Source organism: Sorex araneus, chromosome 6 (assembly GCF_027595985.1).
Source record: "Sorex araneus isolate mSorAra2 chromosome 6, mSorAra2.pri, whole genome shotgun sequence".
Taxonomy (NCBI): Eukaryota; Metazoa; Chordata; class Mammalia; order Eulipotyphla; family Soricidae; genus Sorex; species Sorex araneus.
The window spans coordinates 138359836-138386246 of record NC_073307.1 but is presented as its reverse complement, the minus strand read 5'-3'; the positions used below and the strand labels follow the sequence as shown (position 1 = coordinate 138386246).

At 43.5% G+C, this 26411-nt stretch overlaps 1 protein-coding gene across 1 annotated transcript; it reads left to right on the top strand.

The window, feature by feature from the left end:
- The first annotated feature begins 7522 nt into the window (after positions 1-7522).
- Positions 7523-24269, top strand: TRAF6 (TNF receptor associated factor 6). The gene is made up of 7 exons (XM_055142571.1): positions 7523-7674; positions 11066-11394; positions 16632-16782; positions 17894-18052; positions 18701-18772; positions 20462-20539; positions 21593-24269. Exons 2-7 carry the CDS (start codon positions 11099-11101, stop codon positions 22460-22462), a joined length of 1626 nt encoding a protein of 541 aa, XP_054998546.1. The 5' UTR covers positions 7523-7674; positions 11066-11098; the 3' UTR covers positions 22463-24269.
- Positions 24270-26411: the final 2142 nt, after the last annotated feature.

The window sequence follows — 26411 nt, the reverse complement described above, 5'->3', positions numbered from 1 at the left end:
TTCTGATGATAATGTTGATTGTACAGGTACAAAACTAAGGGGCCAGGCCTCTAAAGGTTAAAATGTTGATAAGATATGACTTAGCAGCTGAAATCTTGGACTTTTGACCCAGAAAAACAGACATTTATGTCCACACCAAAACCTACACAGGAATGTGTGCAGTCGATTTCAGTCTAAATGTTTCAGTCTAAAAAATTCTATTCATATAATTTTCTTTTATTAACTTCTTCTTTTTAAAATGCAATGTGTAAAACTAAACGCAAAATCAATTAAAATACAGTATGTAAAATTAAACAACGTAATTCAATGAACTACATTAAGTAACTGGTAAAATGATATTGATTGCAATAGATTAAAATTTAAAAACGTAAAATAACTAGCTCACAGGCTCCCTGAAAGGACCTGAGTTCAAGGATTTGATTGTGATCCCTTGCTTTACCCAAGACTCAACCCCAAAAGCATTGCTATTGTTATTCCCACAGTACAGTACAGACAGCAGATGGTCTCCAGTGCTCTGCCACTGGGTGACCTCCAATTGTAGCAACAAGTAAAGGGAAGACGGTTGAGCAGAGGTAACAAATTCAAAACAATCCTATGCCAAAGAGGTGTGATGGGACAGATGGGCTACCACAAAGCAAGTCACTTTGGCATGTGGATTGTTTTGAGCTGAGAATAGTCAAGGTACAAAGGGTTCAGAAAGAAGTTTTGAGCTTCCCCTTAGAAACTGCCTAAGAAAATTAGAGGACCAGTCTCAGGAAGAGACCCACTATCACAGACACCTACAGTGTCATTTCTGTGGTAGAGAGAGAACAAAGTAGCAAAATCTCTAACCATGCCTCTCTGAGGACTGGTCTTTAGTAGGAAACGTACAGTGCACAGTGGGAGGCAGAGAGCAGTGAATTTGATTAGAGGGGGACACTGGGAGACAAAGGGAGAGGCAAGCAGATGCTTGGTGGAGGTGTAGTGCTGGAATGATTCATTCAAAATACCCGTCCATTAGCAGTATTGTAAACTACCGTGCTTACAATAAAATAAAAGAAGAATGGTTAAACAGTATTGTTTTCAAAAAAGAGAAATTAGGAAAGGCTTTCTGGGGACACGTTAAGAAAACAGGCGGTCTAGGAAATAGAAAGCTAGAATCTCATGGAATTAGCAATTTTTTAGTTATAGTTTGGGTGCTATGGTTACAATAGTGCCAAAGTACGTAGTATTGATGGAGAAAGGTACCACTACACCCTGCCATGGAAGTGTCCACAGCCCTCCCCTACTGCCCTTATGTCCCCTCTAGTTGAATCTTTTTTGTCTTTCTTTTTGAAAATGATATATTGACTGATATTGTGTTTTACAATACTGTTAATAGTGGTTTTGTTATGCACATAATTCCAATACTATACCCATTACCCGTGTGCCCATTTTCCCCCTACACTGTTGATAAACTTTGCAATTAAAAAAAAAATGCTGGGGCTGGAGCCAGAGCACAGAGGGTAGGGCGTTTGCCTTGCACTCGGCCCACCTGGGTTCCATTCCCAGCATCCCATATGGTCCCCTGAGCACCACCAGGGGTAATTCCTGAGTGCAGAGCCAGGAATAACCCCTGTGCATCGCTGGGTGTGACCCAAAAATTAAAAAATTCTGAGTCTCAGTGTTTCTGAATGGTATGGCAACATTTGTTTACAAAACATTTGCTTCTCCCATCTTCTATATATCTCTTCATTCCCTTTAAAACCCCACAAATCTGCCTTTTTTTCTTAATTCAGAATCGCCTATACACTGCATTTCCTTGCTACTGTGAAACTCCCCACAGGTAATTAAATTTGATTTTCACTAGTCAACTGTCTAATATCATTTTAATTATTAAAGCAGCTAAAGAACCTAGAAGTCAGTTATCACTGACAAATTAATTCAGTCAGATTCACTTTTCATTAATTTTCAATCAAAATTGATGAGATTTTGGGCTGGAGAGATAGTGTAGCATGTAGGGCACTAGCCTTACACATGGCAGACCCAGGTTCAATCCCTGGCACCCCATATTCAGTCTCCCTGGTCACCCAGGTTCAGTACCTCAAAGCCCTGTCAGGAATCATATCTGAGTGCAGAGCCAGGAGTAAGCCCTGAGCATCACCAGGTGACACTCTGCCCCCTCACTCACGCACACACACTCACACACTCATAAAGATGAAATGATATGTTTTGTGAAAATCATTTCATTTGTGAATTTTTTAATTTATTATTATTATTATTATCATTTTGCTTTTTGGGCCACACCCAGCGATACTCAGGGATTACTCCTGGCTCTGCACTCAGAAATTACTCCTGGAGGTGCTCAGGGGACCATATGGGATGCCGGGGATCAAACCCAGGTTGGCCACGTGCAAGGCAAATACCCTACCTGCTGTGCTATTGCCTTGGTCCCTCATTTGTGAATTTTAATTCTGGAATATACAGAGAGAGACTATGGATGAAATATGAAGAAAGAGATGTAGGAGAAAGGAAGGAAGGAAGGAAGGAAGGAAGGAAGGAAGGAAGGAAGGAAGGAAGGAAGGAAGGAAGGAAGGAAGGAAGGAAGGAAGGAAGGAAGGAAGGAAGGAAGGAAGGAAGGGAGGGAGGGAAGGAGGGATGGAGGGAGGGGGAGGGGGAGGGAGGGGGGAGGGAGGGAGGAAGGAAGGAAAGGAGTTCACTTTTATGAATAGGTTAAAAAACAAGATGAATGAACAAAATAAATCCAAAACAAACACTCAGAATGCAGGAACAAAATAGTGCTTATCAAAAAAGAAAGAGAAAGGGAGAGAGATAATTTGGGTAAAAGTGGTCAACTGTATGAGAATCGATGGAAACTAGACTTTTAGTGATAGTGTAATGTAGTATGTACAGATGATGATATGTAGGCCTGTATACCTGAAACCAGAAATTTCAATGTTACCTCAATTAAAAAAGCAACAACAACAGCATGGGTGAGAGATTTTTTTCCTTTTTCTGTAAAATGGAAGGAACACCTGAGTCATCACCTGACACCGTTAGGAAAATTTTATATCTGACAATGAACTAGGCGCTGGGAAATGCGTTTGTGTCGTTTCAGAGGTATGCACCCACCTTACCCCAGTTTTAAATTATTCTAACTCCTACTACCTTTAGCCACAGACTTTATAGACCTTGGCTAGTTTGTCAGGGGCATTTATAGTTAGTTATTTTTCTCCTGAATCTGTCTGCTTCAAGATCTTTGCCTGAAGAAACCATCATGCAGGTTGTTAGGTCAAATCTCTCCTCAAAAAGGCCCTCCTTGACTACTGTCTCTAAAAGTCCTCAAGGGACTTTACTGACTTCCTGTCATTTCCACTGTACTTATCACTGTGAAATAATCTTGTCTTTCTGGTATCTAAACATTTATGACCTACTCCTCCACTCATATTGAAATGTAAGAACCATAGGAAACAGTATTTTTTTTTTTTGGCCTCTAACTCTATTGGACCTAAGATCAGCACCTTAGGTCCAATATTCTGTCAGTTGTCTACAATTAAAAATGTAAAAGCCAAACACAAGCATTCTTTATCTCAGTTCCTGTGGGTCAGGAATTCAGAAGCAGCTTAGCTGGAGAACTCCAGTTCAGGCCTCTTCTGAGGCCTCTGTCACCTGACACCTTCTCTGGGGCTGGAGGACCCACTTCCAAGATGATGAGTCACCTCCAAACCGGTTGACAGGAAGTTTCAACAACCAGTTGACTATTGACAAGAGGGCTCAGTTCCTCATAGCTTGGGCCTTTCCATATGACCTTTTGGGAATCCATATGACATGGCAGTAGTTTCCCTCAGAGGAACTAATTTTATTTATTCATTTTGGTGTTTTGGGACTGAAGCGATATAGCACAGTGGGTAGGGCGTTTTCCTTGCATGCGTCTGACCTGGGTTCCATTCCCCCGTCCCTCTCGTAGAGCCCGGCAAGCTACCGAGAGTATCCCGCCATTACAACAGAGCCTGGCAAGCTACCTGTGGCGTATTCGATATGCCAAAAGCAGTAACAACAAGTCTCACAATGTCGACGTTACTGGTGCCCACTCGAGCAAATCAATGAAAAACTAGATGAGAGTGCTACAGTGGTGTTTTGGAGTGCTCAGGGCTTATTCCTGGCTCTGTGCTCAGGGTCACTTCTCAGGTGGTACAGCTCAGGGATCATATGTGGTACTGGGAATAGAACCAGGGTCAACCCCATGGAAGGTAAGCACCTTATCCCTGTGCTAGCTAACAGGTGAACTGTGTTTTAAATACACTGCTGAACCTCTGGAGAACCAACTTATTTCTAAATATTTTGGGAAAATCTCTCCCCTCTCCTCTCCACTGGGAAGGTCCTAAAGGGTGTGTCCTAGTTAATTTCTCAAAAGGAGTGTGAGAAGCAGAAATTGAGGATAAGATGATGAATACTTAAAGATCTATAATTTAAATATAAAAAAACAAGTTGACAAATGTTTTAAATTAGAAGCATTTCAGAAAACCCAAGCCTTGTTGTACACATGAGGCAACATGCTGTACACATGAGGCAACTCTAGTAATCAGACTACTCATTTCCTTCCAAATGCCTAAGATGTCCTAGTTTGCAAAGTACATATATGTATATACATGTACACATATGTATATATGTGTATTTATAAATAATATAAATTTCATTTGCACTCATATCACTTCTGAAAAAAAAAACAGTAGATTTTACTCCAAGTTTATCAATGAGTATAGCTGAGCAGTTTCCCATTTTAGTGAGGCAAAACCACTTTGCTTTTCCGATTTTAGTATGTGGAGCTGTGAAGACTTTGAGGAAAACCTGCACATAGGATAAGCCGTGTTATGCTGGAGAAAGACAACTTCAACATCCCCGTGGTTTAAACCAATAGAGATCTGATTTTTGCTCATTTAGGCTTAAAATTGTTAGATTTTTTTCAAGTCAAGTTCTATGCCCGCCATCGAGTAATTGAGTGATCCACCCTCCAATCTTGAAATAAAAATCAAATGCTATAGCCTAAAATTGATTTGCATCCATTCCTCTTACATCCTGTGATCCAGAGCCAATCAACTGGCTCTAACTACAAAAGCACAGGGAAGCATTTGTGTGTTTCCTGTATGCCTTTGGCAAGGGTGAGCACTGAGGTTCCCCAGCATCTATGACAGTGAAGAGCGGACGCCAGAAGATAGCTCAAAGGAGTGGCGTGCACATGCTAGACCCAGAGCGTAATCCCGAGCATCACATTTCCCTGCTATAGCAGCATTGCATCTCCTGGTTCACTGCCTGAGAGTTGGCTCCACCCTAGCACTACTTAGGAGGCATCCCCACTTCCGGGGGGGAGGGGAAATACAGCGAAGAGTAAATAAGGTTTGTAGAAATAGAAGGTCTCAGAGGCACTTATGAATATGGTGTAAAGAAACACACTCAGAAATCTAACCTTATTGAAAGCCCAGCCTCGCATCATCTTTAACCCGTTGTTCCCAACAGCCTGAAGGTAGAGATCATCCCCTTTTTCATGGTTTAGGAAACTAAAGCTCATGGAGATTTCATAGCTCACCCTGGAGCTTAAGTGGAAGTCTCACTCCTTTGTTCTTCTTTTTCTCTATCTCTGAATTCCATATAATGATCTCTAGTCCAACCCACAGAGACTAATTTTTATAAGCCGGATAGGGATACACCAGGAACTGGTAACTCTATTGAAAAATGTTTAATTTATTGAGCTGGGTAAGCACAGAAATGTGTGCATATGGTTCTTTACACTTTTTCTGTGTCTTAAATATTTAAATATGTACATTTTTTAAGAAAGGGTATAGTATGAAAATCAGTGACAACTCCTTATTTTGCAAACACATTTTATTTGTATGAATAAGGGCAGCCAAAAAGCAGAAGATATAAGATATTGTTACATTTACTGACCAAGTCCAATATAAATTAAAATATTTTTACATATATTAACATATCACCTTTCCAACAAACCTCTGAGGTAAAAAGTATTACCTTCATTTTACTTACTTAAACAATTTTCTTTTGGCTTTGGGAATGCACCCAGCTATGCTCAGGGCTTACCCCTGCCTCTATGACAGGAGCCCTCACTCCTGTCAGGGCTCTTCATACCCGTTATCTAATCCGGCTGGGTCCTGTGCAATGCTAGAACCCAACTCGCTATATTATTTCTCAGGCCCTTATCTTCATTTTTAATATGAGATGAGAAAGTTAAAATCAAACTAAGAGCTATCTCTAAACACATGCCATTTGTTTCTAAGGATCGATCGGACAAAGCCAAGCTTCTGTCAGAACCTGTACATATTAAAAGCCACCACTGGTTCGTACCTTCCCTAGTAAATTGGATTTTCAGAAAAGGGTCAAAAAATCCATGTGCACCTCCTGCGGATGCCTACCTCCTCCCTCAGACACTGTGGCACCTAGATAAACAGGAAACTCAAAATAGCTTTCTCAGGACGGTGAGAGAAACCAGGATGGTGTGGTTGTCAGTTGTTTGAACCAATTGACTGTTGTGCGTTGGCAAAAGGGGAAGACCAGGTGATTGGGGAGTTCTACCAACAACCGCCCTCTCTGGCAAGGTGGGTGGAGGTGGAGAGAGAGAGATAAGAATTCCAGGTCAGGCAACCTATCTACATACTTGGGATTGTGTGTGTGTGTGTGTGTGTGTGTGTGTGTGTGTTTCAGTTTGGGATTGCTACTAAAGCTCTACAACTGGTGCTCAAGAGAGGGTGGAGAGTGGAGGAAGAGACAGAGAGACAGACCTATAGACAGATACAGGGAAACAGGCATCAAGAAAGGCATAGAGGGGCTGGAGTGATAGCACAGCGGGTAGGGCTTTTGCCTTGCACTCGGCCAACCCAGGTTCGATTCCCAGCATCCCATATGGTCCCCTGAGCACCGCCAGGGGTAATACCTGAGTGCAGAGCCAGGAATAACCCCTGTGCATCGCCGGGTGTGACCCAAAAGCAAAAAAAAAAAGAAGGCAAGGCATAGAAAGAGAATGGTACCGAGAAACTAGGAGAGGGAAAAGGAGAGGGAGGAGAAAAAGGGGAGGAGGAAGAAGAGGGAAGAGAAAAGGGGGAAGGGAAGGGGAGAGGCAGAGGGAGAAAGGGAGAGAGGAGGAGGGAAGCAGAAGGAGAGAGGAGGGGGAGGGAGAGAAGAGGGGGAAATGAGAGGGAGAAAGGAGGGGAAGGGAGCAGAGGGAGAGGGGGAGGGAAGGGGGAAGGGAGAGAGAGAGGGAGAGGAGGAGGAAGGGAAGGGAGGAGGAGGAGAAGGAAGGGGGGAGGAGGAGGAGAAGGAAGGGGGGAGGAGGAGGAGGAGGAGGGAGAGGGAGAGAGGGAGAGGAACAGGAGGCCGGGGGAGGAGGAGAAGGGGAGGGGAGGAAGAGGGGGAGGGAGAGAGAAGGGCGAGCGGGAGGACCACCGCCAGGGGGCGCCCGCGCGCGCCGCCGCGTCCCCGCCCCGCCGCCGCGGCCCTTCCCCGCCCCCGCCGGCCCCACCCCCGGGCGCCCCGAGAAGGCGGAAGTGGCGGCGCGCGCGCGGCGGGGACTCGGGCGCTCCGGGCGGCCCGGGGACGCGGCGGCGGCGGCCCTGGGGCCGGGACAGTGGCGTCCGGGCCGCCTGCGCGGGACGGCGGGCCCGAGAGGAGCCGCGCGGCTGGCTGGGGGCCGGCCCGCGGGCGCGAGCGGTGAGTGTCCGGGCCTGCGGCCCCCTCCCTGGTCCCCCGGGGCGCGCGGGATGGGGGCGGGGAGGGAGGGCGCCTTCCTCGGCCCCTTCCCCAGGACGGGAAATCGCGTCCGGGCTCGTGCCGGCCCTGGGCGCCGCGGGGACAGCGGGACAGCGACCCCCCTCCTCCCACCCCCCCTCACTCCCTTAAAAAAAAAAAAGGAAAAAAATTCGCAGTTAAGTTTCCGTCGGGTCCCCCCTCCCCCTCGGGGCGCGGCTGTCGCGGAGCGCGGAGCAGGTGGAGTCGAGGGAGGGGAGAAAGAAGGGGCGTTTCCAGGCCCCGCGGGAGGGCGCCGCGGCGGGGTCCCGGGCGGGGACGCGTGGGGCGCGCGGCCCCCCTCCCCAGCCGCCTGCTGCCCGGGTGGGCCGCCACCCCATCCCACCCGACCCCACCCCACCCGGGGGTCCCCGCGACTCTTACTGTATTTCATTCCCCCCAAGGGACATCCCCCCCCCCCCACACACACACACTGTGCCCAGGAAGGGGGCCAGGACCGCCCAGGTGGGCGTTCAGGGTGACGGGCCGGACCCGCGCGCGCCCGCTGAGCCGCACTCCCGGGCATCGCGGCGACCTTTCTCAACTAAAAGGGGGCTTGGGGCCGGCGTTGGGAGGTGGCGGGGAGGCAAGCGAGTCTTGTGTGCACCGAGCAAAAACCAAGCCCCTTTCGGGGGTCGGGGGTGGTCGCGGCAGTTCACTTGCTTGGCCTCCGGCGTGGCGCGACTGTGCCTGGCAGGTGGAGCCCTGTTCGAATTTCCCCGGAGAGGGGCCAGTCCGGTGTCTCTCTCTCACTTGGCCCGCTTTCCTCAGCGCCTGCCCAGCCTGGAAGGGCAAACGTTTCTGCACACTCTCCCCCCCACCCCCCAGTTAAAACCCCTCCCTGCCACCCCTTCTGTGCACCCAGCCCCTGCAGTTCACGGCGCGCGCTTTTTTCGGCTATGCTGTGTACACAGGTACTGGTTTGTAGATGCGAGCCTTGATTTGCGTGACAAGGCAAGTAAGTTTCCGTTTTCATTATGCAATCAAAACAAGGTGGCAGGAGCTACGGCCCCTGGTCTTTAATTAAGACAGTGGCCATGACGTTCAGCACTGCACCATAAAAGAAGGAAATTGCTCTCATGAAGCTCTTCACCTCACACGGCAGGGAATGGGAAAGAAGGTGGTAAAGGTCATTTTTATTGTACAGGTACGAGTATTTACCTACTTGGAGCCGGAGCGACGGTACACAGCCCGCCAGCAGCGGTCTCTGCACACCACACCGCCTGGTGTGGCCCCAAAACAAAACCCTGAGTATTTAGTAGTTCTTGATTTTTCTCTTATGTAAAGCCAAAGCTTTGTTCCAAGCTTGCTTCTGCAGTTTCTCATGAAGTCTATACCTGCTGCACTGTGTAAGGGGAAAAAGAACGCTGGTAATATTTTTTTCTGCATGGATGTCAGATCTTGATTCATTCTTCAGCTGCCTCAAAGCCTTTTCAGGTGGTTTCCCCCTGAGTCAGCAAGTCATTGCCTTTCATAAAAGCAAAGAGGAAAATGGTTTTAGTTTATCAGAAAGAGTAAACATAAAAATAACAAAGTAGCACTCGAAATACTGTTTGTAGTTTGTTTCCAGTTTGTTTCCCTTAGCAGTATATTTAGGAATGCACACTGTAGACAGAGTGCTACACTCTCAAAAATGTTTCTTTGAAGGATGTGGATCTTCTATAGTCACTCCCAAGCAATGCTTAGGACACCTGGGGGCCATTCCTAACAGTTCTTGGCCAATAAGGCCAGACCACTTAATGCTAGGGCCAGGTGATGTTATTAATTTACTGTTGGATTATACTACTATAAAATTTTGGGTGTATAGCTTCACCCTTCCATTAATGTATAAGCCTCACCACACCCACAGCCAAAGTTCTAGTACCACTATCAAAATAACTCCCACACCTATCCCTTCCCCTGCCTCTATGATAATACCATATAGAGAAAGAAAAATGAAGTGAAATAAACTCGACAAAAGACAAATTGACATACCACATACATTCCACAAACTAGACAGGTTCTGGGACCAGGTAGAGTCTGGTTCTTATTCCAGCTATTAATTTGGTTAATTTGTGGCCCATTTTTAAGTTTGATAGCTTTCACTTCATTTAAGTGGAGACAGTAAACTTAAAAATAAATAGGGGCTAGAAAGATAAGGTTAAGGCACTTACTTTGCATTCTTCCTCATCCAGACTCAAATCCTTGGGGCTACCTGCATTCCCCCACCCCACCTGCATGACCCGCCAAGAGTCCTCCTGAGTCAGGAGTAGCCCCTGAGCACCACAAGGTGTCGCAAAGCAAACCAACAACATAGTAAGCAAAAATACATAGATCTGCGCATAATATTTATGCAGTTTTAAGTCCTTTAGCATAGAACACATTTAACCCTTGTAGTGACTGAGGTGTGGATTCTCGGGTTCCCTCCATTTCCAGATGAGGACACTGAAGCACAGAAAGTTTGTCAGGTCCTACACCAAGTGCCGACAGAAAGCGTTAGACCCAGATACCCGATTCCAGCCCCTACGCTCTTCACTGCTACATGGTTCTTTCTCCAGCCAGAGGAGTGCCTTGTCCTTTGCACAGTGCTCCAACTTTTTTGAGAGTAAGATGGAAGTATCTGTCGTGCTTAAAGATTGAGGATTACTCTCTTAATCCACCTTTTGGCATGGTAGCAGCCAGAATTTTTATATTAAAGTGAGACCAGATAATGGGCATATGACTGAAGGGTTACATTGTTTCTAGAACTCTCTGACCTATTAAGGAATTTTCCTAGCATTTTCCTCAGGTGTAACTGTAGCAGAAACCTATTTTTCTAGGCTCTGAATTGATTTTAGAGCCTGCCTTTTCACTCGAAAAAATAGCACAGTGATTTAGAGTTGGAAGGCTTCCATCTGGTTGGAAACCATAGTTTTCTGTAGGCAAACCTCATTTGTTTTTCCAGTCATTAAAAATGAAACATAATTACTTTACTGTAGGCAGAAAAATATACAAAGAAACTTTCAGTTGTGTTCTTTCTACCTAATAGAAATCCCCGCATTGAATATTTCAGAGTACACCTAATTTTAGATTCAGAAGAAGAAAATCAAGGTTCAAGTGGTTAAGTACTTTGTAAGTGGATATTTCTGATATGGCTGAGTTTTATAATTAAGGTGCATTTCTTTTCATCTTATAATCTACCTTTGTACTATATTATAAACTTCCTGTTACAAAATAGTTACGAAGCAAAGTTCAAAAACCTTGAAAATGTTTCCTGAATGCGGCTAGTGTGTAGCAGCTGAATGACGACTGGCATCCATCGGTTCTGATAACCTGTGTGTTAAAACTTCTTCCCTAGCTATTTGTAAGGGCACCTGATAATCCCGTTACTATGAGTCTGCTAAACTGTGAGAACAGCTGTGCGTCCAGCCAGTCTGAGGGGGACTGCTGTGCTGCCATGGCCAGCGCCTGCAGCGCCGCAGCCAAGGATGACAGCGTGAGCGGAGCACCCAGCGCCGGGAACCTCTCAAGCTCTTTCATGGAAGAGATCCAGGGCTATGATGTGGAGTTTGACCCGCCCCTGGAGAGCAAGTATGAGTGCCCCATCTGCTTGATGGCACTACGCGAAGCAGTGCAGACACCCTGTGGCCATAGGTTCTGCAAAGCCTGCATCATCAAGTCCATCAGGTACGTGAGCGTGAGTCTGCCCTGCAGAACCAGCACCAGAGAACTTGGCTACATGGCTCACAGGATTTCCCAGGAGTAGATTTATACATAAAACAGTTTTTTTTTTTGGGGGGGGGTCACACCCAGCGATGCTCAGGGGTCACTCCTGGCTCTGCACTCAGGAATTACCCCTGGCCATGCTCAGGGGACCATATGTGTGGTGGGAATCGAACCTGGGTCGGCTGTGTGCAAGGCAAACGCCCTACCCGCTGTGCTATCACTCCAGCCCCTATACATAAAACAATTGCTCGGGTTTAAAAAAAGAATAGCTCGATGGAAAATTGAGAAATTTAGATTTTTTTTATCCCAGTTACTATTATATTATGTAAGATAACTTCCTTCCCTGGTCCTCAGATAAATAAGTCAAGGTGCTTTATTAAACACACTGTTGTATTGCGAGTCAAGGTGTGAGATGTTGTGCTTTAATAAAATAAGTGTAGCTCAGATGAAAGCACTAGGCTGTGGTAATCTCACCCACACACAGAGTGTTTGTGACTTGGTAAGTTCCTCTATTTTTGGCTACCTTAACTTTCGTCAATTACTGGATGTCTGTGGGTAGATGAACAGTTTAAAGAAAGCATTGTTGGATGACTGTACAGAATACATCTGAAATCTAATCCCTTCTCTCTGCCTGCCCTCCTGTTCTGAGTCAACACTCGCTCCCTCACTGGCCTCCCAACTTCTCCCTTTCTCTTCTTCCGAGCTGTTCTCAGTCTAGCAGCCAGAGCGTATCTGACAAAGTAAGCGAGATGATGACATCTCTGCTCAGTACATGGCAGCAGGTCATCCAGGAGTAGCAATTGCCTGTGAGGCTCTTGTAAGGGTCTGATCAGTCTGATGCATTTCTCTTTTCCCACTTTACGTTGTTTTTTGTTGTTAACAATGGTAGGAAATTCTGACTTGGGTGAGGTGCTGGTCAGGCATTGTGCTCTTGCACGCTTTAGTTGGCTGGTCTTGCACAAGCAGTGCACTGTGTTTTGCACACAATTGTTGTGGCTGGGTGGATCACAAAAGCAGTGTCATTAGGATTGCACTTGGCATGTAGGGCACTACTACCCTGGATTGAACCCAGGGTGCCATCTTGGGGCCCTCCCAGATTCATCCTGCTCTCTACAGGACAGGTCACCTCTTTACTGTGCGCTCCTTCCTCCTTGAACATGCGCCTCGAGCATGTTCCTGTGTGGGAGTCCGCTATTGCAACCCTCACCGATCGGGATACTGGACCAGAGAATAAGGGGTTATTCTTACTCTCTCCAGTGTGTCTCAAATGATTTTTTTCTTCAGTGTCTTGGCTTCCTCATAGATACCACAGCAGCTTCCATTACCTCCTCCCTGTTCTCTCAGTCTCCCTTACCTTCTTTTCTGTTTTTCCTCAGCTTTCACTGTATTAAGATGCGAGATTATTTGGGGCTGTGAGTCTGACTCGGTGGTAGAAAATTGGCCTTCCATATGTGAGGCCCTTGGTTCAATTCGTAGCACCACCAAAATTGCCAAATAAGTTTTGGGTTTATTGTCCTTTTGCCTAAGTGGAAGATGAACTTAAGAATCTTAAGCATCAAGGTGCGAAGGAGTTACTACAGCCAGTCTTACACGCCACCAACCCAGGTTCAATCCCTAGAACCACACATGTTCTTCTTAGCCCCACCAGGAGTGATCCCTGATCACAGAGCCAGGAGTAAGCCCTAACCACAGCCTGTGTGGCCCTAAAACCAAAAATAAAATAAGGCTCGAGGGGGTCAGGGAGATAACATGGGGCTAAGGGTTGCGGACTAAGTATGCCCCCTTGGTCCCGGTCACTGCATGGTTTCCAGAGCATTGCCAGTTACAGCCCTGGATGTCCCCAGTACCTTCAGGGTAGCCCTAATGGTCCTAAGTACTGCAGGACCCAAAACGCACTGTATGTTCGGGCCCTCACATTAACTGCCTGGCCTGCTTGGCTAGTATCTCAGGGAGTAGTACCAGGCCCTGGAGCATTCTTCAGAGCCTGCCCTCAGAAATAGTTTAGGTATGTCTTTAAGTGCCTACATACAGTATGTGTTCAGTATATCATAGTTACTTTAAAAAGAAAATCACAAATAGGGAGATTTTCTGGATGTGCTTGTAATTTATTAGTGAGATCATTAAGTAGGTTCACTAGTCTTACAAGCTTTTATTTTTCAAGTTTAAAATGTTCTTTCACATGAGTTTAGGGTAACTTTACCCTTCCCAAGTTCTCTGATTTATTTATTTAAAAAAAAATTTTTTTTTCCGTTTTTGGATCATACCGGGTGAAGGTCAACCTCATGCACAGCAAGTGCCCTATCCACTATACTATATCTCTGGCCCCTTGGCTTAATTTTAGACACAAAGGTACATATGGTTTGTTTTGTTTTGGTTTGGTTTGGTTTTTTGGGGAAATCCAGTATTGAAATTGGCAAGGTCTATTTCAAATAGGCTTTCCCAGCCTCCTCACTGTTGACACTTGGGTCCTGTGAATCTCTTATGTTGCAGAGTGGTTCAACAGCACCCTGTGGCTGCTTCTCACTACATTCTGCTCCCAGTTGTGAGAACCAGAGTGTCTGTAGTCATTGGCAAATATCCCCTGGCAGACAAGCATGCCCCGATAGAGATTACTAGTTTAGGGTTTACCTGGGGTAGAAAAGGCGCTTGAAGTTTTTCTATAATTTCTTTCTTGTTTTGCTTTAGTTTGGTTTTTAGGTCACACATAGGGTTTTTAGGCCCCTGGGTTACTTCTGGCTTTGCCCTCAGGACTTATTCGTGGTGATGCTCTGGGGACCATACGGGATAACAGATATCCAACTAGGATTGGCCGCATGCAAGGCAAGCATCTCACCTGTTTGACTATCACTGGCCCTGATTAACTTCTTTCTTGATAATAATGTTTTTTATTTATGTTATACTTAGTGAAAATGGCACCATATTATGGACCATTGGTTTTTCTAGAGTTAGAAATATGTAGTGTTTTACCAAATGTCACCCATATAGGGGAAGATAGCTAATTTTTAACAGTGTCTTAATGGCCATATAATTAAGATATTAGGAGGACAGTGGTCTGAAACGGGAGTAAAACCACTAAAGGAAGTCTGAGGCTTTATTTCCCTTTGTCTTGAAGCTCAAAGTGACCACTTTGACGCTAATGTTCTTAAAAAGAATGGCTCTGAAATTAATTCTTGGCAGTTAGACGTTAGGGGACTCAAAATACATCCTAATTCATTTCTCTTTTTTATTGTTGTTACCAGGTTCGGGGAAGGAAGGAGTAGGGAGGATGGCGCTTTTGTATGTTTGTTTGCTCTTTTGTGATGGCGCCCAGGGCCTCACGCATGTGATGCCTGCATTTTGTTACTGAGATACAGCCCCAGCCCCTACGTTTCATCTTCTAGCAAGAACACTAAAGCACCTCAAAATGGTTTCCTTTATACTTTGTAAGATTCTTATATTTTTCAGACATTCATCAATTAAGTTTGGGATAAGCATCATAAATAAACATCATAAGTGTTTATGACTCTTCTCTGTGTTTCAGAAAATTCTTGGGGGCAATAATAAACTTTATGCAGTATGTGTGAAGCTCCCTACAGACTGCTGAAGACGAGGGGTTAGGATTGGCTTAAAGGGTGCATGTCTGTCATTCTCGTCTCCTTGTTTTACCCCAGGCCCCCTGAACATGGCTGGGCGTATGACCTTGGTGTGTCCACAGGCAAGCTGGTCCAAGCAGCAAGGCACCATTGTGCCCAAGCTGAGTGCCCAAACCAGACCGACCTGCATAGCTGGGCTGAGCTCAGCCAGAGCATGGCCTGCTGAGTAGGCCCCCCAAAAGACAATGCCTCCCACCATTATTAGTTTGAAGGCATTTGATGGCAAACCTCATTATACAACATCTATTTTACCTACTGCAGCGACTTGTACTTTTGATTTAGACATGGCAGGGCTCACCAGGTTGATAAGTGCTCTGCTCTGGGAGCCTACCAGACTAATCATATCTTCTGAGCCAAGGATGAGTCATCCCAAGCTTCCTGGAGAGGTTTTGCCCATTGTAGAATAGAATAAGCCACTGAGAAGGGGGCACAAAGGTCCTCCAACTCCTTAGTGCATTGTATTGTAGACACACAATACACAGAAATAAAGGAAGTCTTTTGTCGCCTCTGAGCCAGACTGTTCAGAGTAAACTTACTACGTGACTTACTAGGCGTTACCGCAAATGTAATTTTTGTTTACAACTGAGCACTGTACTATAAACATATTGTTATTATGAAGAGTGTATTTAATTTCATCTTTAGCATAGCGTATAGCTGCTGACACAACAGAAAGATGGCCAGAAATTCCTCCCACCTTCCAAATTATGCTGATAAAAATAGAATTTTATTCAGTTGAATTTTCTCAGGCTGGAGTGATAGCACAGCGGGTAGGGCATTTGCCTTGCATGCGGCCAACCCAAGTTCGATTCCTCTGTCCTTCTCGGAGAGCCCGGCAAGCTACCGAGAGTATCTCGCCCGCACGGCAGAGCCTGGCAAGCTCCCTGTGGCATATTAGATATGCCAAAAACAGTAACAAGAAGTCTCACAGTGGAGACGTTACTGGTGCCCACTCGAGCAAATCAATGAACACCAGGACGGCAGTGATACAGTGAATTTTTCTCATTCTTTGTATCTTGTTGCTGTTTTGTGGCCACACCCAACTGAGACTTACTCCTGATTCTGCTTGGGGTCAGTCCTGGCAGTGCTTGGGATACTCTATGCAATAATGGATTAAATTGGGTTAGCCGTGTGCAAGCATCTTACCCACTATACTGTCAGGCCCCAGTTTTTCTTATTTTTTGGTTGGAATCTATTCTACAATCTAAAGTCCCATAGTCTTTGATAGTTAAACAATAGAGTACTGGTTATATTAATTTCATAAAAGAATTGTTCATGAATGAAGGATATATCTCAGCATTAGAACACATGCTTTGCATGTGAGACCTCATACCCATCTACCACACAGCAAAAAAGAAAAAAAAAATTTTTATTCATAAGTTAATTTTGGTGATACTCTCTCAGAGACATAGATAAAATAAAATCCTATCAATAAAAGTTTGTTTTGTTATTCTCTTATAGATACTGTTACATTTCTCTATTGATAGTAATGAAAAATTTATATGTGATGGATTAAAAATTAACTTTTTTATATGAACGTTTAAGTTTACTGTGTGTCATTTATTTTAGGGATGCAGGTCACAAATGTCCAGTTGACAATGAAATATTACTGGAAAATCAACTCTTTCCTGACAATTTTGCAAAACGAGAGATTCTTTCTTTGATGGTGAAATGTCCAAATAAAGGTTGTTTGCTCAAGATGGAACTGAGGAATCTTGAGGTATTTTTTAAGTTTTTAAATTTTAATAATGTTTAGACAGTTTATGTGCAAGACTATTCCTGGAGAGTAGAGACTATACGTGTATAGGTAATACCGAGCATGTACTATACTGATTGGTAAATAAATGTTTCTGAATTAATTTTAATTAATCTTTTTAACTGAGTATCAGAAACCAGAAGTTTGCTTTTGGGCCATACCTAGCAGCACTCAGGAGTCACTTAGCAGTTCTTGGGGTACCAGGCAGTGCTGGGGATCAAACCCAGGGCTCCTCCATGCAAAGCAAAGCAGAAATGTCTTATGCTGTCTATTCTAATAAAGTGATAATAGAGAAGAAATCAATATTCTGATACGAGTTTTATTTTCACATATTTGAACTAAAACTGGAGCATATTTTATTTATTTATTTATTTATTTTGCTTTTTGGGTCACACTCAGCGATGCACAGGGGTCAGTCCTGGCTCTGCACTCAGGAATTACTCCTGGCAGTGCTCAGGGGACCATATGGGATGCTGGAAATCAAACCTGGGTCGACCGTGTGCAAGGCAAACGCCCTACCCGCTGTGCTATTGCTCCAGCCCCTGAAGCATATTTTAAAGACAACTTGTAATCCCATAACTTTATTTCTCTCATGTGGAAATAAGCAATAAGACCTATGTAGTGATCATCTTGGTATTATTGGTATCCTTTGACCTGTTTTTAAATTGTGCATTTTATTATAAAGTAAATGGAGTACTCCTATAACTTGAGATTAACTGAAAAAAAGTTACAGTGCTCTTAAATTATCTGAATTTTTTAAGAAGTTAAATATTATTTTATTTGAATTGTTAACTGCCTGTCTTTTAAAGAGTTCTTTGAAACACATTACTGAATTAGTAATCAGAAAAATTTGACTTTTTACTAAATCTCAGGACTAAATGGAAAAATTAATTTGGGAATTTGCTTTTTGTGTAAACTTGCAGTTTGTGGTCATTATTTGAAAAAAAAACTCATTCAGACCTGTATTGGGGTTCTCTGGTATGTAGAAAAGAAAATAATGTATTGTAAGGAAAAAAAATGTTTAAGAAATGTCAGAGGGATTGGCAATTGCTAATCAGTTATTTTTTCTTTTTAGGATCATCAAGTGCTTTGTGAATTTGCTCTTATGAATTGTCCCCAGTGCCAGCAACCCGTCCCCAAATACCAGTACCACGTGCACATTGTGAAGGAGTGCCCAAGAAGACAGGTTTCTTGTGAAAACTGTCTTGTGTCAATGGCATTTGAAGATAAAGAGGCATGTATTAACTGGCATTGTTCATTCTGCTGTTCTTTAGAAAGTTTATTAAATGTGTATGTTGAGGGGTTAGTAGTACAGAGGCATATTCCTTCCGTCCTTTCCTCCCGTTGGGCGCCACACCTGGTGGTGCTAAGGGAACTGCTCTTGGCTCTCCTCTTAGGAGTCACTCCTGCTGGTGCTTGGGGAGCTGTATGGGATGCCGGGGGTCTAAACCCAGGTTGGTCTCGAGCAGAGCAAGTGCCTTACTCGCTGTACTCTCTCTCTCTCTGTCTCTCTGGCCTGGTGCTCCCTTTCTGAGTTTGTATTTTCATCTAGTGGTGTTCTGGGGACTAGATGGAGTGCTGATGGTTGGCCTGGGGTCAGCCACACGACAGACAAGCAACCTACCTGCTGTGCTTTCTCTTCAGCTCCAATAGTGAGGTTCTGGTCCTGGATTCCTTACCTGTGTCTTTACTAAAATAATCTGCATATAATATTCTTTTGTAACTACTAAGATATTTCCTTAAACATTAAATTTATCTTGGCAATTCACCTCTTTTCTTTGTTGTTTTGTTTGTTTGTGGCCACACCTAAGGCCCCAACATCAGTCTTAATGTTTCTAGATTTTCTCATACTTTCCTTATTTTTTTTTTTGTGACACTGTAGATCCACGATGAGAACTGTCCCTTAGCAAATGTCATGTGTGAATACTGCAATACCGTGCTCATCAGAGAACAGGTATATCATTTATATAATTTATACTCTATAAATTAATACCATAAATGATTTAAGATAGGAGTTAGGTCTTCATTTTTAAATTTAAACCAGTTAGGAGAAATGGACAGGTTAAAGAGATACTAGAAGTGTGAAAATTTTCATGTAAATTGGTACACTAAAATACTTTGAAAATAGCCCCTTTACAAAGGACCTAAAATTCCAAATTCACACACGTAACAGCTATGTTTATATATTCATAAATGTTGCAAACAAAGCTAAGTAATTTTAAGATAAAAATACTCTAAAAATCTCCACTTAAAATGAAAAAAATCGCTTTTAATATTTTAGGAATCTTTTTAACTTGCACACTGTGAAATAAGGATCTTAAGTATCCAGTGGCCAGCTGGAAGAGTAACAGCAGTGAAGAAGAAAGCAAATCTGTTCAGTAGCAGAATTTTGTAGCTCCAGCTCCTGAGCTAGGGGGAGGACCTGTAACCTCCGTATTCACGTGTCCTGTAGGTGTCACCTAAGGATGCAGTAGCACCAGAAGTAGTAGTTATAATAGAAAACTGCATGTTGTTACTCATTGATGTGGAAAATTCCACGTGATTGTTATCATTTGGCATTCGTGAAGTATGCCAAATACAGATAATAGTCACATTATGTACCCACGAAATCTGCAAGCCCAGAAATCATAATTGACTTTTTTTTTCCCCATCAAGGCCTTAATTTGACGGTGCTAACTCCTTTTGCTTATAAGGTCTCGGGTTTTTCTTTCTACAATGGTATTACTTAAAGGAAATCATGCAGCACATTTAACATACAACAGAAATAACACTTAATACAGGACAAGACTGTAGGTTAACAGTCAGAGAACCTGGATTCCGATCCTGACTGTTACTTACTGGCTCGCGAATCTTACCAGTGGTGAGATGAGGGCTCAGCAGACAAGCCCACCCTTAGATTGACCCTCTGCCTCTGCTGCTGTGCTGTATTATATGATGTGAAGAAGTAAACGGAGTGTTCTTTGAAGGCGGCCCTATCCCAGATATCTGTGACTACAGCCGAACTAAATTCTAAAGGGAATTTTGTGCCATTTTCAAGGAATATTATTCTGCATAATGGGTCTCATCTTAAAGAATGTTTTGAACTCACAGAACTGCAGGCTGAGACTTTCAAAAAATTTGTTTTTGTATTCATGTGCTTTAATCCAACATTGGCATCTGCACAGCATAACTGAGGTTAGAAAAACTTAAGATTTATAAGAGACGGTCAGTCACGGAGATAAGTGGGTATGAAACAGTGACCTTAGTGTATATAGTTGACTTCACCTTATTAAATGGCCTGAAACTGTCCATGGTAAATTTTTAAGTTGTCGTTGACGGATGAAGGTGCTTTTTCTCTAAAATTCCACTAGAGGGTGCCAGTTCTCAGCAATGGAAAAAAATTTACTTTAAATTTTTAGAGGAGGTTGAAATGGTATGCAATAATGATGTTTCTATTCTCTTTGACTTGTGAATAAATGTTTTCATCTTTGTGATTTACACAATTTTTCACACAGTTCCTTTGCCACTGTGATGTAAAAGCAGCTATAAATACATGATTTTGATATATATATGAAATGGGTGTCCAGGTTTTAAAGGTGAGTCACGTAAGCAAAATATGATTATGCAGAGAAAAATCACTTTCAACCTTTGCTTTGGTTTTCAGATGCCTAATCACTATGATCTAGATTGTCCTACAGCCCCAGTTCCATGCACGTTCAGTACTTTTGGTTGCCCTGCAAAGGTAAGGGTTTTTTTTTCTTTTACTTGAATCTGGCTCAGGAAAATTCCTCTCTATAATTCAATGCCTAATGACAGTGGGAATGGATTTTATAATGGCTCTTAGGCGCTGGAGAGAAACTGGAACTAGGAATATTCATATGGGGAAGTAGTTTGTGATGATGATGGAAGGTGTGATTGTGACCATACAGAGTGAGTGTGTACAGGAAAGAGAAGTGAGCTAGGAAAAGAGCCATAGACAAACAGGCTTAGGAATTGATGACTGAGATACAGAGAAGGGAGTATGGCCTCCAAAAGTGAAATTGTATCAGATGTTTGAGAAATAATCATGATAAATGATTCCGGAGAGAGTGACTTGATTTTTGATTTTTTGTTAATGCTTTTGTATCTCATTTATCACAGTGGGTACGTGTTTCATAATTTAAAATGTAAAATGGGAGCTAGAGAGGGAGTACAGCGGGTAGGGCACTAGCCTTGCTCACCATTGACTTGAGTTCAATCCCTAGCATCCCATATTGTCCCCAAGCACTGCCAGGAGTAATTCCTGAGTGCAGAGCCAGGAGTAACCCCTGAGCATCACTGGATAACCACCTCCCAAAATAAATGGGCCAGTGATGTGGCTTAAGAGGCAGAGCACATGCAAAGAGGCCCTAGGTTTAGTTGCAGTTGCATATATTCCCAGTTGCACCTGAGCACTCTAAAGTGTTCCTATGCCCAAAGATACTACCTGAGGCATTGCTGGGTATGACTCTTAATGATGAAATAAAAGGAGCAAATGGTAGAAAGCATGATTGATTTTTGTTGGAAGATTCTGTATTGTTGATGTATATAGAGAAACTTGAAATACTAGAAGGGAGGTCTGTCTGATCCTTTGATGTTTCCGTGAATTAAGAGGCAAGATCAGATCTTTATATTGAGAAGGTAATGAAGACAAAGAAGGCTATAGGGAATTGAGGGACCCAGTGACATTACTTAAAATCATTTCTTTTGCTTGGCCAGATCCCTCGCAGTTCTTAGGCTGTCTACTCCTAGCCTAAAGCTTGTGCTTAAATTTCAGATGCAGAGGAATCACTTGGCACGCCACCTTCAAGAGAACACCCAGTTGCACATGAGGATGCTAGCCCAGGCTGTTCAGAATATGAGCCTTGCCTTAGCTCCCGTACCCCAGCCTAACATACATCCCTATGATCCTTCCAGTTCATCTCAGGTTTCCTCTGGGTGTCACCCAGAGGTCCAGAATTTCCAAGAAACCATTCAGCAGTTAGAGGGTCGCCTTGTAAGACAAGACCACCAAATCCGAGAGCTGACTGCTAAAATGGAAACTCAGAGCATGCATGTAAGTGAACTCAAACGAACTATTCGTGCCCTCGAGGACAAAATTACTGAGATAGAAGCGCAGCAGTGCAATGGGATTTACATCTGGAAGATTGGTAACTTCGGGATGCACTTGAAATCTCAAGAAGAGGAGAAACCCGTTGTCATTCACAGCCCAGGATTCTACACAGGCAAACCCGGGTACAAACTTTGCATGCGCCTGCATCTTCAGTTACCATCTGCTCAGCGTTGTGCAAACTATATCTCTCTCTTTGTCCACACAATGCAAGGAGACTATGACAGCCATCTCCCTTGGCCCTTCCAAGGTACAATACGTCTTACAATTCTTGATCAGTCTGAAGCACCTGTACGGCAAAATCATGAAGAAATAATGGATGCCAAACCAGAGCTGCTTGCCTTCCAGAGACCCACAATCCCCCGGAACCCAAAAGGTTTTGGCTACGTGACTTTCATGCATCTGGAAGCCTTAAGGCAAAGGACCTTTGTTAAGGATGATACTTTGTTAGTGCGCTGTGAGGTTGCTACTCGTTTTGACATGGGTAGTCTTCGGAGGGAGGGCTTTCAGCCACGTAGTACTGATGCAGGGGTATAGCATCCTCTCACCGTTAGTTTAAAAAGCAAACCAAAACATCCAGCTGGAGAAGCTGGAAGAAGTGCCTTTCCTTGCCTTGTTCCCAATAACAGCGTGCAACAAACAAAGCAAATAGGTAGGATGTCATACCCACCAGCAAATGTTGCCAGAGAGGTTGCTTAACTTTTCTGGATATATAGAAGCAGGTTTTTCCTGGGAATCTCCGTGTCACATGGCTCTCACCATTATACCCCAAGTGCTATGGAGTAATGCAGCAGCTATTCTATCAGATTCTCTTGTGCTTTTATGGACTTTTTGGCTCCAGTGCAGTGTGTTTAATTGCACAAAAGACTCTGGTTGGAGTGGTAAAGTGCAAACCTTTTAATAATAACAGACATTCCTTAAGACTTCAGCTAATTTTTATGAGATATATATATATATACATATATATAATATATTAAACTTGAAAATCACTACCGCCTTGTGCTGGTGCCAGCGAGGAAAGTTATGCCTCTAAGTTCTCATTTTATTTGACCTCCTACAAATGTCTGAGGATTTGAGCCTTAATCCTTAGAAAACTTAAGTTCTCATTATTACTTCACACCCTATGTATACACTCTCCCCTCTCCACCCAGGAGTGTTAACTAGGATATTCAGGGGCTAGTTTACACCCTAAATATCTTATTTAGTGATAACATGTTGTCTGTTTGAGTAATTCTTGTTTAAGTGTTTCATTTGACCTTGTAATATATTTCCTTGATCCTACAAAGCAGCATCTTCTCCAGAATTAGAAAACTAAGAACCCTGTTGATAGCAGCTGCTCAGTGTTATGCTATAAATGCCCTTTTTTTCTGTTGAGTGCAGTGAATTCCACAGCCCTGCATGTGTTCTCGGCTGCTTCACATTTGTAGGACAAGGAAATGCACACACAGTCACCTACATAACAATTAAAAGTGACTCAACCAGTCAACCAATGTGACATCTTATTGGCAGTGACAAAAGCTATGAGTCAAATTTTCAGCGCTTTGACTCACCCTCTCGGTGAATTCATTTAAGTGGAACAAAATTATTTCCAGCAGAATTTCTTAACACCTAGGAGATAACTGAGCAGTGGTTAAACTAAGACTAGAGGTCGTGGTGGCTATATTAGGATGTGGCTTGGGTGGGTGCTGAGGGGAGTCCTGTGGCATGTACTGAAGTGACCAAATGCTCCTCCCAGGGAGAGGTGACTTTCAGGCATTCTTTGTCAGTGGTCTGTCGATTTTAAATGTGAAATCTAGTTTTCAGGGAGTTCCACAGCTCTCAAAGGTTCTTGTGAAGAATCTAAGGGAAGCCGTTTCTCAAGATTGTTGAACGTTGTCCGTCATGAGAGTCTACCTTGGAGTCCCTGGTCTGGCATTCTGGGCCATCCTTCATTTCCAGAGGAAGCAAGAAACCTAGTACGTGTAGAAGTGGGGCTTCCATTCCAGGTAGACTCACCAGGTGTCCTTTGACCTTCCCCTTTGTCTCTGCCTTCCTTCCCCAGCCCATGTTTAAGCTCCTGCTCTGGTGGATTTTATGTTATACATGAAAATGAAGGTCCTGCAGAAACCCTGTGCCACCCTCAAACCACCTGTTCGTGATTCCCAGTTTGCCTCCTGGCTCCATGTCCCTCTGCCCCCATGCTGCCCAGCCGTCTTAGGCGCCTCACCTCACAGGGATCCTGGTACTGCTGCTGTTCTGTGATGGTCTTTCAATCAGTCATTGTCAAGTTCCACTTACAAGTGAATGGTGGTTATTTTTGTATTGCATAGAAAAGATCTGAGAGAAATATACTATTTTTGATGACTTCCTTTCTTTTTGTGCTTTTTTACACGTTTCATGATTTCTACTTACCAGAGGAAAATAAAATAATAAATGTCCCTACAGAAAACACTACCAAAAAAGGAAATGATATTTAAAAGCTTTCTGGTCAGATTTCTATTTAAAAGCATGGTTGTGCGTTAGATACAGAGGCGAGTCATTTCCTGCCTTGGCTATTTTTTCTGCTATCAGCCTTAATCCAAACAAAAATGGTTTTTTGCTGAGCTTCAGCTTCCCTTAGCTTCACATTTCCCATTTGTAAAATAATGAGTTGGATTAAGTATTTCTGAGTTCCACTCTAGCCATAAACTTCTCTGCTAAGAAATTAAGCTCTAACTTGTAGAACATTGGCAATACTTATTGGAGGACTTTGGCACTAGAAAATTGCCTTCTCTTTTTGCTGACATAATTACTTCAATTTAAAGTCCATCCACTGGGTCACATCTTGATTCAAATAAGCAAATTCTTTAATTCCCAACATCTTAATTCAAATAAGCAAATTCTTTAACTCAGTATTTGGCATGTTGTAGCAAACTAATTCATTGTGAATATAATGAAAAGCCAAACTCATTTTAGATGGATACTTTCAGACATCCAGGATTCAAGTTTTACCTGGAAAGTTGTTCACTTCCTTATATTTTTAAAAATACCTCCTGCCCTATTCTGAAACATGCTATTTCACCCTGTTGGCCTATAAGTTCTTGGGCCATGTACTTTTATTTACCTTTCAACATTTGTCTTTTGACATTATTCTTGAATATAGCTAAATTAAATTTTTCTTTTTCCCAGAGATTTTTGCCACAATTTTAAATGAAGCATTCATTCAATGTAAACCAGTTTAGGATGAAAATTGTGAGTCATACATTTTGCTAATGGAAAACAAGTCAGGAGGTTGATTTGTATGTAGTTGGTGAATTTTTTATTCTCTTAGCTGTTGTAGCAACAGTAGTTTCTGTTTTTTCCTCAGTATGGCTCACCTTTTATTTAAGAGATCACTGTGTCATTGTCATCCCATTGCTCATCGATTTGCTCGAGTGGGCACCAGTAACGTCTCCATTGTGAGACTTGTTACTGTTTTTGGCATATCGAATACGTCACTGGTAGCTTGCCAGGCTCTGCCATGCAGGCAAGATACTCCCGGTAGCTTGCCAGGCTCATGAAGAGGGGTGGGGGAATTGAACTCAGGTTGGCCACATGCAAGGCAAATGCCCTGCCCACTGTGCTATCACTCCAGCCTTATTTAGGAGATGAAGAGAGAAAGCAAAAAGAATAAAAGGTGAGTTTCCCCACCAAATGATGTACTAATGTAAGAATTTGTGAACTTACTAGTACTAGTAAGAAACCAGCAACTAGTTTTTATGACTAGTACAAAATAACATTTAACTGGTTTTTAATTCCAGAAAGTCCTGGATAAACTAAGAGCCTCATTTATGAATTATGTGGACAAATAAAATATACTATCCTTAAAGAGAAATAGTTTGTTATATCTTTGTCCTGGGAATCCAAACATCTAGTGACCAAAAAACAGTTGTTAATTTTTTCTAATATAATACCCCCTCGCCTGGCTGTCTTCACTGGGGCCCCTCGGAGGGGTTGGGTTTCAGTTTCCCTCCCTGCCCCGAGCAGAGCCCCTGGAAGAGAAGACCTCTGGAGCCTAGTCACAGCCATGCTCAAGGCCCCTCTCCACACGTTCGGACGAGCCTCACGCATGAAGAAACCAGCAGAGGAACCCAGGTGTGTGGGACCTGGGGCTGAGACCTCCAAGCCTGCTCGGATCGGGACTAGGCATCTTCCGCCCAGATCCCCCATTTTCCAGTAGCTAGGCAGTCACACCCAGGGACTGCCCCCAGCGCCATGTAATCCCATCAACGTCCAACATCCAGAGACTATAAAACCAACCTCCTGGAAGCAAATGCGACTGCGTGACATCTTACAGCCTAGTTCTCCTCTGGGAGAACCTGGCAAGCTACTGAGAGTTTCCTGCCCACATGGGAGAGCCCCGCAAACTCCCCATGGTGTATATTCATATGCCAAAACCAGTAACAATGATGGATCTCATTGCCTTGACCCTGAAAGAGCCTCCAGTGCGGCACTATTGGAAAGGACGAGTAAAGAGAGGCTTCTAAAA

Excerpts from the sequence above, each read along its gene's own strand:
- TRAF6 (XM_055142571.1), top strand. The coding sequence starts at position 11,099 with ATGAGTCTGCTAAACTGTGAGAACAGCTGTGCGTCCAGCCAGTCTGAG. Across the intron at positions 18,053-18,700 it reads TGGCATTTGAAGATAAAGAG|ATCCACGATGAGAACTGTCC; the intron begins GCATGTATTAAC and ends GTGACACTGTAG. Across the intron at positions 18,773-20,461 it reads CCGTGCTCATCAGAGAACAG|ATGCCTAATCACTATGATCT; the intron begins GTATATCATTTA and ends TTTGGTTTTCAG.